The sequence below is a fragment of the Centrocercus urophasianus genome, unplaced genomic scaffold (assembly GCF_019232065.1).
Source record: "Centrocercus urophasianus isolate 14NV4802_14NV808 unplaced genomic scaffold, USGS_Curo_1.0 seq_27, whole genome shotgun sequence".
NCBI lineage: Eukaryota > Metazoa > Chordata > Aves > Galliformes > Phasianidae > Centrocercus > Centrocercus urophasianus.
The window spans coordinates 4,554,712-4,570,667 of record NW_024884833.1 but is presented as its reverse complement, the minus strand read 5'-3'; the positions used below and the strand labels follow the sequence as shown (position 1 = coordinate 4,570,667).

At 37.7% G+C, this 15,956-nt stretch overlaps 1 protein-coding gene across 6 annotated transcripts in view; it reads right to left on the bottom strand.

Moving 5' to 3' along the window:
* The window catches only part of CCDC171 (coiled-coil domain containing 171), a 186,611-nt gene that overhangs the window by 147,407 nt on the left and 23,248 nt on the right, over positions 1–15,956 (bottom strand). For all 6 annotated transcript variants that reach the window (XR_006170278.1, XR_006170279.1, XM_042826746.1 and 3 more), the window contains exons 7-9: positions 11,540–11,632; positions 8,578–8,738; positions 716–854 (exon numbers count right to left, since the gene is read on the bottom strand). Coding sequence is in view for 4 of the 6 variants with exons in the window: in XM_042826746.1 (XP_042682680.1) it covers positions 716–854; positions 8,578–8,738; positions 11,540–11,632 (393 nt within the window). In the remaining 2 variants the exon portion in view is untranslated. The remainder of the gene's footprint in view (positions 1–715; positions 855–8,577; positions 8,739–11,539; positions 11,633–15,956) is intronic.

Genomic DNA, 15,956 nt, shown 5'->3' with positions numbered 1-15,956 from the left:
TGAAGTACAGAAATACTGAAAATGCTTCTACATAGCTCAAGATTTTACACAGAATGCCTAAGATATTTGCTTTATCCCTACTGCTATGCAAAAGAACGGGAAAGTCATTATTCAATTGTAGGTGAGCAGAGGGAAGGTTCCAGTTTGTCATGGAAAAAAAAAAAAAAAAAAAAAAAGAGAAAAAACAAAGATTCCAGAAAACAATTCAGTAAAATACATCTAAATATCCTCTGCATTGTCACATTCAAACTAGTTATTTATTAAAGCCAAATGTTTGCAGAAAAAAACAATATGTTGTGTGAAATAAATATGCTTACAGTGGCAGCTAACAAGGACTGTAGACTGAAAAGGGCATGCTAGAAAGATATAACATTCTCTGCAATGAATCATAATCCATTTCTAAAAATTGTTGCCCTCTCTAAAAATGTAAACACAAGTTACTCTTTGCCTTATAGGCACACTTTCAAAGTAGTTGTTTTCTGGAAAACAAAAAACAAAAAACAAAAAAAAAAACCAAAAACCTCTTCAATTAAATACAGGAAGTACATTTCCAAATTAGATTCTGCAGTGTATTAGCTACACATATTAACATTTTACCAGAAAAAGCAACAAGTAAGACTAGAGTAACGCAATGATTGAGTTCTTCCACAAATGCATCTTATGTACATAATATGTCAAAAAAGCCCTAAGAAGCATCACTGGTGTTCTGTCTTACCATTGCAAGTTTATCTTGTAGTTCTCTGTGAGATTTTTCATTCTCCCGTAGTCTCTCCAACAGATCTTTAATTACCTCCTTCTTTTCCTCAATCTTCTCATTCATTTGCTTGTTTGTGGAGATATACTCCCTTTCTAATCTGGAAAGTTTCAGCATTAAAACATTTATTCATTTATTAATCAAAAATACTTTTGACAGCTATACTATATACTTTAAAACATAACCAATAGATGTGACACATCTGATGTTTACACACTGTAGGACTTCTGAAGTTGCATATTATATTTTTCAATGGAAAAAAGTTGTTTTCCTTTCAAGAAGAACTTTTTCACTAAGTGGTATGTTTTCCAGTTACTGATGCTTTTACTAGTCATAAATTTATTCAGTTATTTTAATATGCCCTTCAAATTATATGCAATAAACAGAATTCATTAAATTTTAATTAACACAGCAGCTCTCTTCAGAAATACCATGTCAATTCTTACGTAATCAACTCTGTTTTCAAATACAAAGCTTCCTTCTAATATTTCCTAATAGCTGACCATATTCTACTCGCAATGGCATGCCTTTAGAGTTTTCCACCAGCAGACTCTCGGAGCTTCAAGGAACCTACCAGAACTCTCTCTCTCTCATGATATCCAGGAAACTAACATATATAGAGACTGGTTGGCTAAACAACTCATGAAAGTTGCAGGACTAAACAGTTCGCAGGAGACAGAAGTGACAAGTCAAATCCTGGGAGGAATTTAGAAAGATTGCCAGACACATCTGTATTGTGTCAGAGAAGTCAGAACGCACTTTGATTTGATGTTTGTAAAGGATGACCAAAACAAGAAGAGATTTTACCACCATGCTGTGGTAGGAAAAACAAACGTGGGCCTGTTTTCTGTACAGGTCAGGTAATTCATCAACACGCTCAATGCCTTCTTTGCCTCAGACTTCACCAACAAGGTTTCCTAAGCCTCTGTCATTAAGAAAGAGAACGGCTAAATGCAAACAAGAATTGAATGAGCAATTACTTATGAAGACAGAACCCACAGAAACAGAAGAGATAGGCTTATCTACATTCAAAGGGGCTGACAGAGCTAGACCATCACAGAAAGGCTTCTTGCTGTCATCTCTGAAATACTGAGATCAGAGAGGTCCCTGGCACACCTATAGCAAAGAAGGACAAAAGAACAAACCATTGGATTACAGACCAGTTAGCCTTGTCTCAGGAAGATCAGAGAGCAATTACTCTTAGAACAAGCTTCTGGGCTCATGAAAGTCAGACAGATGACTGGGGAAAAAATCAGAGGATTTATTAAGATTAAATCATGTCTGAACCACACAGTTACCTGTAATAGAACAACAAGATTTGTGGACAAAAGGAAAGCAGTGAATAACATGTAATTCAGCTTCAGCAAAGCTTCTGACACTGTTACACAGCACTGTTACAGGCAAATTAGAACTTCACTGTCTTGATACATGGACTAACATGTAGATTTAAAAAAAAAAAAAAAAAAAAAAAAAGGCTAGATAGTAAAGTTCAGATGGTAGTTGGGGGTAACTACTGTAGGATACTACAGAATTCTATACTAGAATCTGATTGACATCTTTATCAATCACATGGATTAGGACAAGAGTGCAATTGGATGGAAAGAGGTCACAACACAACAAAATTTATATGCTCAAGCAAAGAACATACACAGACATGAGGTACACCCTAGCATGAAGCTTCTGAAATACAACACTGACAAATGCAAAGTCCAGGGTTTAGGAAGGAAGAGCCCCTTCGAAGCAGTACAGCTGGTGACCAGCTGGAGAGCAGCTCTACTCAAAAAGAACCAGGTAGACAACAAGTTAGCCACAGATAACTGAAACATGGTGGGATCACTTTTATGACCGGAATGTTGCAGTGGCTATAAGCTCTTCAGAATGGATAAGAAAGGAACAAGAGGCAGCGGGGTGACTTTGTATGTTATGAAACATTTTGACGTTGTAAAGTCAATGTTGGTAAAGATACAGTCAAGGCCCTATGGGTAAGGATCAGAGGAAAGCCAAAAAGGTTGATATCCTGGGGAGAGTTTGTTGCAGACCATCCAACCAGAATGAAATGGCAAATTAAGCATTCTACAAGCTGCCAGTGGAAATAACACAGTCATTAGCCCTTGTTCTCATAGAAAACTTCAGCTTGCCAGATACTTGCTGGAAATACAACAGCACAGAAAAGAGAAAACCTAGGAGATTCCTGAAGTGTGTGGAAGATAGCTTCCTAACACATCTGGTAGGACAGCTAGGAAGGTGCTCTGCTAGATCTGCTATTTACAGAGAAGGACTGATGGGAGACACGGTGGTCTGAAGCTGCCTCTGACATAGTAACCACAAAATGATAAAGTTCTTGATGAAGTCAGGAGGGGCATCAGAAAAACTGCTATCTTCCAGACTTCCAGAGGGTGGATCTTGGAGTTTTTAGGACATTAGTAGGCAGAGTCCCATAGGATACAGTTCTGAAGGACAAAGTGCCCATGAAGGCTGGACATTTCTCAGGAAAGAAGTCTTAAAGGTGCAGGAGCAGACCATCTCTGGTGTACCTTAAGACAAGCAACAGAGAAGAGGACCAGAGAAGAGCTTTTGCTGAAACTCAGGGGAAAAAAAGAGAGCTTACCACCTTCGAAAGGAAAGGAAATTCAAGGAAAGGAAATTCCTTGAAGTTGCAGAGGGAAAATTAGAAAGGCAGGAACCCAGCAAAAACTTAATCTGATCACCATTCTTGACTTCATCAGACTCCCTCATTTTCTAGCTGATTTTGGTTTCAAGTTTTTTAGTTTTATTTGGGGGGGAGATTTTTTTGAAGTTAATTATTGAAGTGAATAGAATTGTTTTTACAAATACATAAACAACTAAAAGGAGCCCAGGAAAATATACATCCTTTATTGGATGCAACGGGGAGCATTACTACCAAGGACAAGGAGAAGGCTGAGTACTCAATGCTGTCTTTGCTTCTATCTTTAATAGTCAATAGGGTACTGAGTTCTCTGAGCTTGAAGACAGAGATGGGGAACAGAATAAACACATTACATTTCAGGAGAGAACAGCTACCATCTACACTATCACATGTCCATGGACCCAGACTGGACCTACATAAGCTAGCAGAAATGCTCACCAAGCCACTTTCCATTATTTATCAACAGTCTTGGTCAGGTGGGAAGCTCCCAGACAACTGGATGAAGCCACGTTGCATAACAGTCAACAAGACCAAGTGCTGGGTCCTACACTTTGGTCACAACAAATCTACAAAATGCTAGAGACATGAGGCAGAGAAGCTGGCAATCTATATGCAGGAAAAGGATCTGGGGATGTTAGTTGATCGGCTGCTGAACATGAGCCAACAGCATGCTCAAGTGGCCAAAGAGGCCAATGGTATCCTGGCTTGTATCAAAAACAGTGTAGCCAGCAAGATTAGGGAAGTGATTGTGTCCCCTTGCACCTGTACTGATGAGGCTGCCCCTTAAGTACAGCGTTCAGTTTGGGGCCCACACTACAAGAACACTGAGGCCCAAAGAGTTTCTGAAGAATAGTAACAAAGGTGGTAAAGGGTCTGGAACACAAGACTTACGAGAAGCAGCTGAGGGAACTGGAGAAGGTGAGGCTCAGGTGAGACATTATCACTTTCTACAATTACTTGAAAGGATGTTGTAACAACATGAGGTTGGTTCCTTCTCTGACACAACTAGTGGGAGGATGAGAGACAGTGGCCTCAGATTATGCCAAGGGAGGTTCAGGTTGAATATTAGAAAAAAATTATTCTCAGAAACAGTGGTGAGGTATGGAAACAGGCTGCTCAGGGAAGTGGTGCAGTCATCATCCCTCTAGATATTCAAGAAACGTGTAGAGGTGGGGACATGGCTTAGCGGACATGATACTGATGAGTTGAAGGATGGACCTGATGATCTTAGAGGTCTCTTCCAACCTTAATGATTCTATGATTGTATAAATTATTAGCATGACATTTTAGTACAATACTAATAACAACAAAACTAGAGTGAGCTCATGAGAATATCACCAGAATGGTCAGGGGCTGGAGTACAGGCCATATGATGTTAGGAAACTTGGTATGTTCAGCTTGGAGAAGGGTGAGTAACAGACCCCGCAGTACCTTCAGGTCACCAAGGAGACTGAGCCAGCCTCTTCACAACAAAGTATAGGACAAGAGAGAACGGTCACAAACTGAATCGGGAAAGATTCAGACTATGAGAAGCTTTCTTCCACCATGACAGTCAATAAGAAGATCAGGCTCCCAGAAAGCTTGTGCAGTCATCATTCTTGGGGATCCTGAAGATCTACTGGACAAAGGCCTGAGTAATCTGATCTCAAAGCTGACTCAGGCACAAGTAGAATGTTGAATTAAAGATCTTCTACAATACCTTCCAGCTTAAATTATTCTATGGCATCATTTTTAACAGTGGCAACATCCAGTGTCTGTCTTCATTTTATTTTCTCTTTTCATTATTCTTTCATTAGAACTGCTAGTAACCCAAAGGGCTCTAATTTTTCCCAGTTTTTAAATCAATATTGTCACTTCCTGGCTTTGAATTAAATAAGTCTTACAGATTTAACCCACATATAAAGACAAAACATACCGTTTAGCTGAAGGAATACTTTATCATTCCTCCTAATGCCTATGTCTTTCTGCTCCAGCCCAGCTGACATATTCTTTTTCTCTTAGATGTAGATGTTTACTTCTTATTCCTAAAGAATTTGCCTTTCAGTTATCGAATGTCACTCCTATTCTTATAGCTTTCAGAAGCACAGTACGAGAAGTTCCAATTTATTCTACATCATGTCCTCACTCTTCAAGAAAAGTAAATTAACATGAAGAACCAGATCTCTTCTTACTTACAATTTACATAGTGCTACTGGGTTCAGAGCTAATTAATAAATTATGCAACCCAGAAAAGTCTGTATGCTTGGAATCAGCACTGATCTTTTTCTCAGAAAATCAGTTCTCACAGCTTTGTATAGCTTCCACTTATCCCACATCAAATCCAGCTAAAAAGACATACAAGTATTCTAGCACAATAAATGAAAGTCCCGAACAATTTCCAAAGACTGAAAGACAATCCTGGAGGACCCCTCCAGGCAAAGCAAAAATATGTTAGGATGCCAAATCGTGGCTTAAAAGAAAATGAAAAGCTCTTCATCTTAAATTCAAGGACCACACCCTTCAAAGGTAAGTAGATCAAAGGTTCTTCTATTCAATCTGAAGGGATCCAGTGAAAGTAATCACTGATACTCACCAGTATAACTGATAATTGTATGCTTCAACACATAAAAAAAGCAGGGTAGACTGAAGAGACATTCATGCCCATTACATGCAAGTATCTAAAAGGAACTGAGCATACTGATAGTCCAATTGAGGTAAATTTTGACCTACCTTTACAGACTAAGAGTTCAGAGAGACAGTACTCTAAGAATAGGCAGTTTCTGTTTCTTAAGCCTTTATTAAAACTACCAACTTTCACAGAGAGGTTAGTATTTTCTCATGCAGACATGAGCTGCTCATATAGTACAAAGGCAAGTTTTTGAGCTTGGATAGAAACAGTAGAGGAGTAATTCCTGATATTTCTAGGAGGAATGATAAATTGTACCTAAAGACTGCTGGAAGGCTAATGGCTCCTTGACTGATTACAGAAAGTTATGGTATGTGGCCATACTGAAAACAGGAAAAGATTTTCTAGACTGAAAATGACTTCAGCTTAATAGACATTAGCTAAGAAAACTCAAAGCCCCGTATTTCATTTGATGATGCTGATTTTAGCTGGTCTAGCCTCAAATACAGGGATGGACCTTGGAATAGTCAGCTTCGGAATCACACAGAACCACAGAATGTCAGGGATTGGAAGGCACCTCCGAAGATCATCTAGTCCAATCCCCTTGCCAGAGCAGGAACGCTTAGATGAGACACAGGAATGCATTCAGGTGGGTTTTGAATATCTCCAGAGAAGGAGACCCCACAGTCTCTCTGTGCAGTCTGCTCCAGTGTTCTGTTATCCTTATTGTGAAGAAGCTGTTTCTCATATTATGTGGAGCCTCCCATGTTCCAACTTGCACCTACTGCCCCTTGTCCTGTCATTGGATGTCATTGAGAAGAGTGGTATCCCCTTCACGACACTCACTCTTTCCATATTTACAAATATTAATGAGAACAAGCTAAAGAGACCCAGCTTCCTCAGCCTCTCCTCGTCTCCTTTAATCATCTTTGTGGCACTGCGCTGGACTCTCTCAAGCAGTTTCCTGTCCTTCATCTGAGGGGCCGAGAACTGGACTTTGGAAGGAAGAAACTGTCCAGGAATTAGCAGGGAAGGAAAAGATTTTATCTGTGAATTCATCTCCAAAAACATGAATTTTCTGTATTTTCTTCACCAACTGAACATGGAAACCTAGTGGGGGAAAAAAATTCCGCGCAAGACAAGAAATTAGAATTTACATACATGATGAACACATGCATTGCAGGTCAGAAGTTGGATCAAAACAGCTCCTGATCCAACAGACTTCAAACAAAGCTGCTTTGAATATGAAGTAGATTTTTAAAATTTATTTTTAAAAAGTCATATTACTGGCACAGGCCTTCTTCACTTCAAGAAAATGCAAAGAACTTGGTATTACCTTAATGCCAAATACACTGCTAACATAGAATGCATGTTTAGAGCAAAACAATAAGGCAGGACAAGCTTACAGTTAATTAAAAATCTCAAAATATACCCTGCCAGCTTCCCAGCTGTTTAAACTGCAATATTCCTGAATAATGACACTGGATTACTATCATAATGTATTTCATGCATTCTCACCATTTTTACATGAAAATTATTTTCTTTTCTTTGAAGAAAAAGTTTGGGTTTTTTCTTTTTCTTTTTTCTTTTTTTTTTTAATATGGCTTTTGTTTACCTAAATGCACAATCTCACTTTCAGACTTCTTTTGACCTAACTTTGGTGAAGAGTTCCATTGTGTTAATAACACAGCAGATGTTTCAAATATGTTACTAAAAACATCTCCGAAACCACGTATATAAGAAAGGCCGAATTCAGTGCTCTAAAGTCCACAGAATTCTCTACCCAGAACACCACGGTAATCCATCAACTTAAGTTCTTCCAAACCTCTTCCTTCTCTAAATCTATCCTTTATTTTACTTACTGCTTAGCTACCTGTTTTACAACACCATTCTTCTTATGTTTTCTTATCCCAAGATATACTTGATTCAGCCAAGGAAGAAGATACAGTACTGTGCATCCTTCTATCTGCATGGTAAGTATAACACAGCCATTCTTCCAAGAACCATCTGTTACCACAGACAAAGCAGAATGTACCAAGCGGGAAAGGAATTCCAGTTAATTTTGTCTACTTTACACCTTTTCCTGTCCTATTCTTACCAAGTCAAAACTTTCCAGGTTTATTCAAAAGCAGAAAATGAAGATTATTTAGCAGAAATAATAAACAATTCCTAGATAGAAATCTTGAAGATCCACCTACTTCCATGACAACTTCTCATCATAACATTGTATTTGTATAAAGAAAAAAATACTTTTAAACCCACTGTGTATGTTTTTCTACACTTCTCCCAAGTGCTACAAGACCCTATCATAACTATCATTTTCAGTATTTTGCTTAGACAAATAACCTACATAATAACCTCCACCTTCCCCTAACATGTATGCTTACGAGTATGGACCTGTTATTAACGGAACACCAGGTTTGAAGCCTTTTTTAGGTTTGACAAGGAGTGTAGGATGGTACTGTTTTCTACTGATAGGAAACTACAGAACTGTTAGTGCTATTCCAGCTTCCTACAGCCAATTTTCAGTGGATATAAAAGATAACTTACCTATTGACTTTTTCCAAGTTCTCTTGGGCTTTCTGTTTTTCTCTCTCATATGCATTTTCTACCTCTTTGAATTCCTTCCTGATCATCTCTAAGTCTGAAAGAGCTTCTGCCTGGCTGACTTTTTCCATTTGTAAAGCTCCTTCAAGTTCTCGAATTCTCATCTACCAAGTGATCAGAAAACAATGAAAGCAAGTTAGAAAAAAGTATCATGGTATTTAATGCTGTTCCATTTTCTGCTTTAAGGACAATTATATTCCATTAAATCTGTCTTACTGCATTTTGAGAAAAAGCATTGAATATATGCAGAAATGTATAAATAGTTCAGAGATAAACAGTAAGTTGAAAAAAATGCCTTTTAATGTTCTTAGGGGTGTACGACTTTTTCATCTTTTAGGTTTTAGGCACAGTTTTTCAGGGGAATTCTATTGTTTAAGTTTGATACATGGTTGCAAAGACTACAACTATTACTTTTGCTAAGAGGAAACCATACTTGAAAAGTCCACATATTCAAAAAAAGAAGAAAACTGTACCAGCTGCTTATTTATAAAAGTCTCTAATTTTACGGAACTGCCCTCTCAGTTCCACTGAATATGATGAAGTAGACGAAGAAAACGAAGAAAAGCAAATCTCTACTTTCTACTACCTTAATGATACCCTTAAATAAATAAATAAATAAATAAGAGCACTTTCACAAAGAAGATCATTAAAATAAGGAAAAAAACTAACTCAAAAACAGCATCATTTATTTTTGTTGCTCAGGAAATAGAAAGGAAGAATACAAATTTTACTGACTAAGTTTGTAAAATTTACATTGTAAAGTCTTGTATTATAAGAATATTAAAGTAGTGGGTTTTTTTGTTTTGTTTTTTTTTGCTTGCCTTCTAAAGTAAGCTGTAATTGCCTCATTTGGTCAAACATTATGTGATCATAGACTCATAAAACAGCTTGGGTTGGAAAGAACCTTGAATATCACCTGCCATGGGCAAGGACAGCTCCCACAAGATCAGGTTGCCCACGACCTTACCTTCAGACTGAACAAGGTGTAGTGGTCCAGCCCTCAGATCATCTTTGTGGCCCTTCTTTGGACGCACTCCAACAGCCCCACCTGTGGTCAACAGCCATTGACCACAACCCTCTGGCTACAACAATCCAATCAATTATTTATCCACTGAATAATCGACCTTTCAAATCCTTATTTCTCCAATTTAGAGAAAAGACTGTGGTATGGGACCACATCAAAAGCCTTGCACAAATCCAGGGAGATGGAATCAGTTCCCCTTCCTGTGTCCATCAACACCATTACTTCACTGCAGAAAGTCACCTAGTTGGGAAGGTGCTTGGTGAAGCTTTGCTGGTGCCTCAGATCATCTCATCTTTCACGTGCCTTAACATAGCTTCTAGGAGAATCTGTTTTACAACCACCCCAGGCATAGAAGTGATCGGCCTTGGATTCCCCAGGTCTTCATTTCCCAATTCTCTTTGGGGACTTCACCTGACAGCCGTGACTTCTCAAATATAGTGAAGACTTGCTTTGCAACCACGTAAGATAGCTCTTTCAGGAACTGAGATGTGTGTCCATATGGGAACTGCTGAATCACAACCTGAACCTCTGACTGACAACCTGAGGTGAGCAATGAGTCAGCTCTGGGAGCACAGGTGAAGACAATTCTCCTGTGCTACTGGAAGGGGGGGGAGCCTGGCTCCACCTTTCCTAGACCCCATTTAAGAACTGACTAGCACTGGGGAAGGATCTCACTTGGAGACTACTCCTCTTAGAGTCTTCTTAGTGATCTCAGGACAAGGGTAAGCTTTGCATCTGTTCTTCTTTAGCGTGATAATCTGTTTAACCTAACTTTCCTGTATATTTCTTAATTATAGCACCCATATATTCATTGAATACACAGTGTTGTAAGGTTCCATAGACTTATACACATTCACATTCAATAGGTTGTTTCAGACTTGCAGACTTTGCTTACAGCGGCCTGCAGTAAACTGCAACCACAAGGTGTTTATTGGTCTGATCCCTGACTTTTTTTTTATTTTTTCTACTCCCAAGCTTTCAACCTGATTATGACTATTTTTCAGAGGCAACACCCCTACCCATCCTTCCCTGCCCATCTCTTTTGAACAGATTGCAGATCTTAATTGTCTTGCTCCAGTTGTGCAATTATTAACTGCTATCATGAAAATGTGATGGTAAGTCATATTGTTCTAACTGCACTATGGTTTCCAACTCCTTCAGCTTATGCTCATGCTGCATGCATTGGTGTTGAGAAACTTCAGCTGGTCTACCAGCCTTGCTACCTTCTTCAAAGAGCTGTCTCAAGCTCCTCTGGGACAAATCTGAGATCTTTCCCTACTGCTTCCTAAAATGCCAGTATTTCACAGCTCTTCTCAGTCATATAGATATCCATTACTAAAAATGCAAAGATTTAATATTCAAGTATACATATTACGTTTTCTCATATAATTAACCTTTACTGGTAGTTGCTGATACTGTAATGTTGTTTGAAGGTGAAATCTACTTTGAACAATATTTGAAACAGCAGTTTCAGTGTGCATTTATTCAGTACTCATTCCTATAGAAGTCAGATGCATATACTGCATATCCAAATAGTCCCAGTAAATTTCTAGTCAAAAGACATAGGATATTTATATGGTACCTTGGCTTGTAGCTCTAATTAAATATTTCTTTTTCCTACACTATATAAATACTAGGAGAAGTTACACTCTTATTCTTACAAATCTGAATAAATTATTAATATTTTTAAAAAATTGAAAAGAATATTCCCTGAGAAACAGGTATTTTTCTGATCTTTCCTTTATGTATTACAGTCTTGAAATTTAAATGGAAAAAAAAAAAATCCAGTGTTCTTACTGAAGCATCTAGAAGACTGCAACTTTATAACTTCAGGAACACGTTTGATATAAAGCTCCACAAAATATTTAACAAAAAGTTTACCTGGGTGATTTCCAAACTGAATTTAGATTTCAAATGTGCTGCTCTTTCCTCTTCAACGCTTTCTTCCAATTGCTTTATTCTGTCTGTTGCTGCCTAGAAGTACATTTTGAAGAAATTTAAGTTCAGACAGATCGTAAACATAACACACAGATTCTTATAACTCAGTATTTCAGGATTCTGTATACCACTCCAGTATATCTGACTTGCACAGGAAACTATGATTATCCAAGAAATGATCTAAGAAACACATATCAAAATAATTTTTGCAGAGCTAAAATATTACATGATTTTCTATTCTGTTAAGTAAATTGATTTAGCATTATGTTATCACTGCATTGTTTTAGAACTAAAAAAACTGTGGCTGGAATCAAAAAGTGAAAAGACTGAGCTCAAATTTTCTATTGATTACCATAGTATTTGCTTTTACCAAGGTTGTAACCTGAGGCAACACAAATCCAGCCTACATTTTCCAGAAAACAATGAAATAACAATAGAGTATCTATAAATTTAGTAATGAGATTACAAAGTATTGAGAAGACTGAGAATTCCATAAATACATACTGCTTTTAGCATGTAATTTCCAATTAAAATGCCAAGAATACACTGCTTAGCAGGCCTAAATCAATGAGATTCACTATGCCAAAGAACTTTAAGAACACTGTTTCAAAGAGCTAAAACAGTATTTGTATTGACTTCTAACTGTTCTGCTGGTTTTGTCTAGAAAAATGTCAGGAAGTGTACAATATTTTAACGAATATCCTGACTAATCAAATCAGTCACAATGCATTACAGAACAGAGTATCTGTATATGCAAGCACAGTTTAAGCAACATGGGATTGTCTGTATTTGACTGTCCATTCTTCCAACATTTAAAGAATGCCAATGACTATGCTAGAAATCTGTTCTAAAATCTGGATTGGCCACAAGATGTTAAAAAGACAGGCTACTTCCTTACTTAGTTTTTTGGGATAGCAACAGGGTTTTTTTTAACATAAGCGCATTTCAGTTTGCATAAATACAATCAAAATTCTTGATTTTGGAAATGTAAAATCAGTGAGACTGCATCTTGGTTGCAAGCATTTAAGAGAAGAAATTTTAACAGATGTTAGAACAAAGGTTCTTGACAATAAATGTAATGCTCGTTTGTATAATCTCTCTCTCACATACGCAAACAAAAAAAGGAAAAATTTTCAATACAGATGTTTGTCAGAAGCATACCAAAGAGAAAAGCAGAAAAAGCATAGAGCTTACCAAACCTACTCCACAGTAAGATATGTCAGAAGGCCTGAACTCTTTCTCAGAAGTCTTATGTTTAACATAATCAAAGAAAAAAATCCTGCACAGACTCTCCTCCTATACTTCCATATTTCTAAGACTATCCTCAAAATTTTAAGTACTGATTTAGTCTTAAAGTCTTATTCCTTCCAAACATCAGCTTTAATGCAAAATTAACAAACTATCACCTGGATCATTTTGTAACGACCTCCTTAGCATCCTTCAACAGATCAACAGCTTCCAAAAGGATGGTTTTACAAACAAATACTGCCCTGCCAGCCTAGTAAAAGTAGTCCACGAACAAAAAATGTTAAGATGGATTTCATGGTTTGTTTTTTTTTTTTTTTTTTCTTTGTAGTAGTAGTAGTCAGCTTTAATAGAGCTTTATTTAAGCTTGATTGGAAGAGTAAAGTGAAAGGTGAAGAAGGTACTTATCACAAGTTATGCATTTAGAACTACAACAGCTAAAAAAAACCTAAGAACTTCAACAGGAGCATTTCGCAATATAGACTCGAGTGCAAAAATTACCTTCCATCTTTGGCTAGCTTGTACAAGCACCTATTTTTATACTGAACACTAGAATAAAAAAAATGAAAAAAGTGACTGCAAGGTTTTAATTACTAATTCATAAGCTCATTTGACCACTAATGTCAGATTTTCTGAGAACTCTGTTCTCTGCCTTCATCTCATTCTGCCTTCGAATGAAGCAAGAAAATAACTTTCTGCTTGTTAAAAGACACCACAATCATTGATTTATTTCTGCAAACGAGTACCCTGGGGAACAAAGAGACAGTCCCGATAGATAGATAAATAAAAATAGAGTAAGTAACAGCTTGATTGAGAGTACCTGAAAGAATGGAAGAAAATGGACCAATCTTATTCTCCAGAACAGATTCTATATGTAGTTCTTAACATAGAACTTGAAAACTAGAGCACATGTAAAGCTGACATGATGGACACTTAACTGCAAGGGCAAAAGGCATGGTCCAGAGGAAACTTCAACTGCCAGAAATACAGAAATTCATTTCTAAAAAATTCTGAAAGAAGTAAAAAGTGGCAACACATCACTCTTCTGCTGTCTGAGAGCAGTTCCATTTAAAAGGACATATTTGCAGATGGTTAATCTGCTTCAGTTCTTACAAGTTACTGAGGAACTAACCTGTAGAACTAGCATGCCTACAACAGGAAGAACCAGGAAAACTAGTATTTAATTTGCAAGGTTAGGAACCTCAAATTCTCTTCTTGTTTTTGAAGTTCATCTTCTGTTTGACTTTTTAAAGTCCTGACTCATACCAATAATTTCCTACAACTTCAATTTTTAAAGCCTTGTTTAAATTAGCTTGCTGAAACTTCAGAAAACACAGACCTAAAGAGAGAACAAGTATGTATTTTCTTTCAACATTAGTCACTATCAGGGACCAGGCAAAACCTACTACTACTTTCTTGGACTGCTAGTAGCCAAAGATGGTATTTGAACTACAATGTCCTCATGTCTTGAAAAATTCTTCAAGTAGACTTCAATCTTAGTTTACCAGTATAAGCAACTCTCTTGCGCAAAATAATTTTGGAAACTTAAGACCTTACAGAAAAAATACACCAGTAAACTGGGGATGTAATGAAGATGTCCTCCTGTTTCTGAATATTCTGTTTCTAGGGTTCTTTTATTTGGTCACTGCAGCTTCTGGTTCACCATATGGGGCCTGAAGGGAGGTATGCCTGCCTGTAGCAAGGGGGTTGCAATGAGATAATTTTCAGAGCCCCTTCCCACCCAAACCATTCAATAACTACTATGGGGTGTTGAAAGGAGAGATACAAGGATGGCGGAGGGTCTTGAGAGCAAGATGTATGAGGAGCAGCTGAGATCCCTTAGTTTGTTCAGCCTAGAGGAGACTAAGTGGGAACCTCATCATAGCCAACAGCTCTTTACAAGGGGAGGGGAAGGGCAGCACTGACCTCTGCTTTCTGGTGACAGAGACAGGATCTGGGGGAGCTGCATGGAGCTGTCAGGGAAGGGTCAGGACGGGAGTTAGGGAAAGGTTCTTCACCAAGACAGTGGTCAGGCACTGGAATAGGCTCCCCAGCACAGTGTCCACAGCAATGAGCCTGACGGAGTTCAAGAAACTTTTGGAAAATGCTCTCAGACATACGGTTTGTTTTCTTAGGTAGTTCTGTGTCAAGCCAGGATTTGGACTTGACGATCATTGTGAGTTCCTTCCAACTTGGGATATTCTACAATTCCATATATTTAGTAAATTTAAACAAAGTGAGATGTCAGTAAGTCAGAAGAAAAGTTGTGGGAAAACCAAAAACTGCAAGAGGTATTTAATCAGAAATTAGCATATAAGCCTGGCTAAACAACAGAAAGATTCATCAAATATCACATTTCAGTTAGAATACTATCTGGGATTGCTGTTCATCTAAGTATACATCAGCCACAGAAATGAGATCTGGATTCCAAACTGAGACTAAAGAGGAAAAATTTAAAAAACTTCAAACACTTCATATAAATGTTTATTTTCCTTGTGATGTCTCACATAGGCTCTGCTAATCCTTATAAGCACTTCACTCCATAACGCATACTGTTGTCATCCTGTAGCAGAGATAATGATCTACAGTGTACCCTGTGGGAGAAAGAAATGTCAGGGATGAGTCTAATCTGTAACACTACATTAAAAACTCCGGAACACAAACTGGGATGAAGAGAGGAGTTCCACATACCTTTCTGAAAGACAGAAAGATGGAAACCTCATTTGAATCAGGCAAAAGATAACAGTCAGTCTCCCTTTGTATTCAAAAACTTTACAAAATGCCTGTATACCAAGCAGATGCATGAAAACAAATTCTAGAGAAAGCTTGCGGATCTCAGATATCCAGACTGCAGTTTTTTAGTTGATCGTTAAACAGGAATGTTTTTCATTTTAGCGTGGACTATTTCTTTTTAGTAACATATTGCTAGGATTGGACTGAAATAAGTGGGTTCTCTGAAGCTTTTTTTCTTATGCAACACTGGTAACATTGGTTATTCAGTAATATTCAGTAGTGACAGAGCTCACCTATCATGTCTGTTTTCACTTGACGTGCAGCATATCTGAAGACAGACAAGTACGGTACTACAGAACTCATGGAATTTCCATTCCAAAAC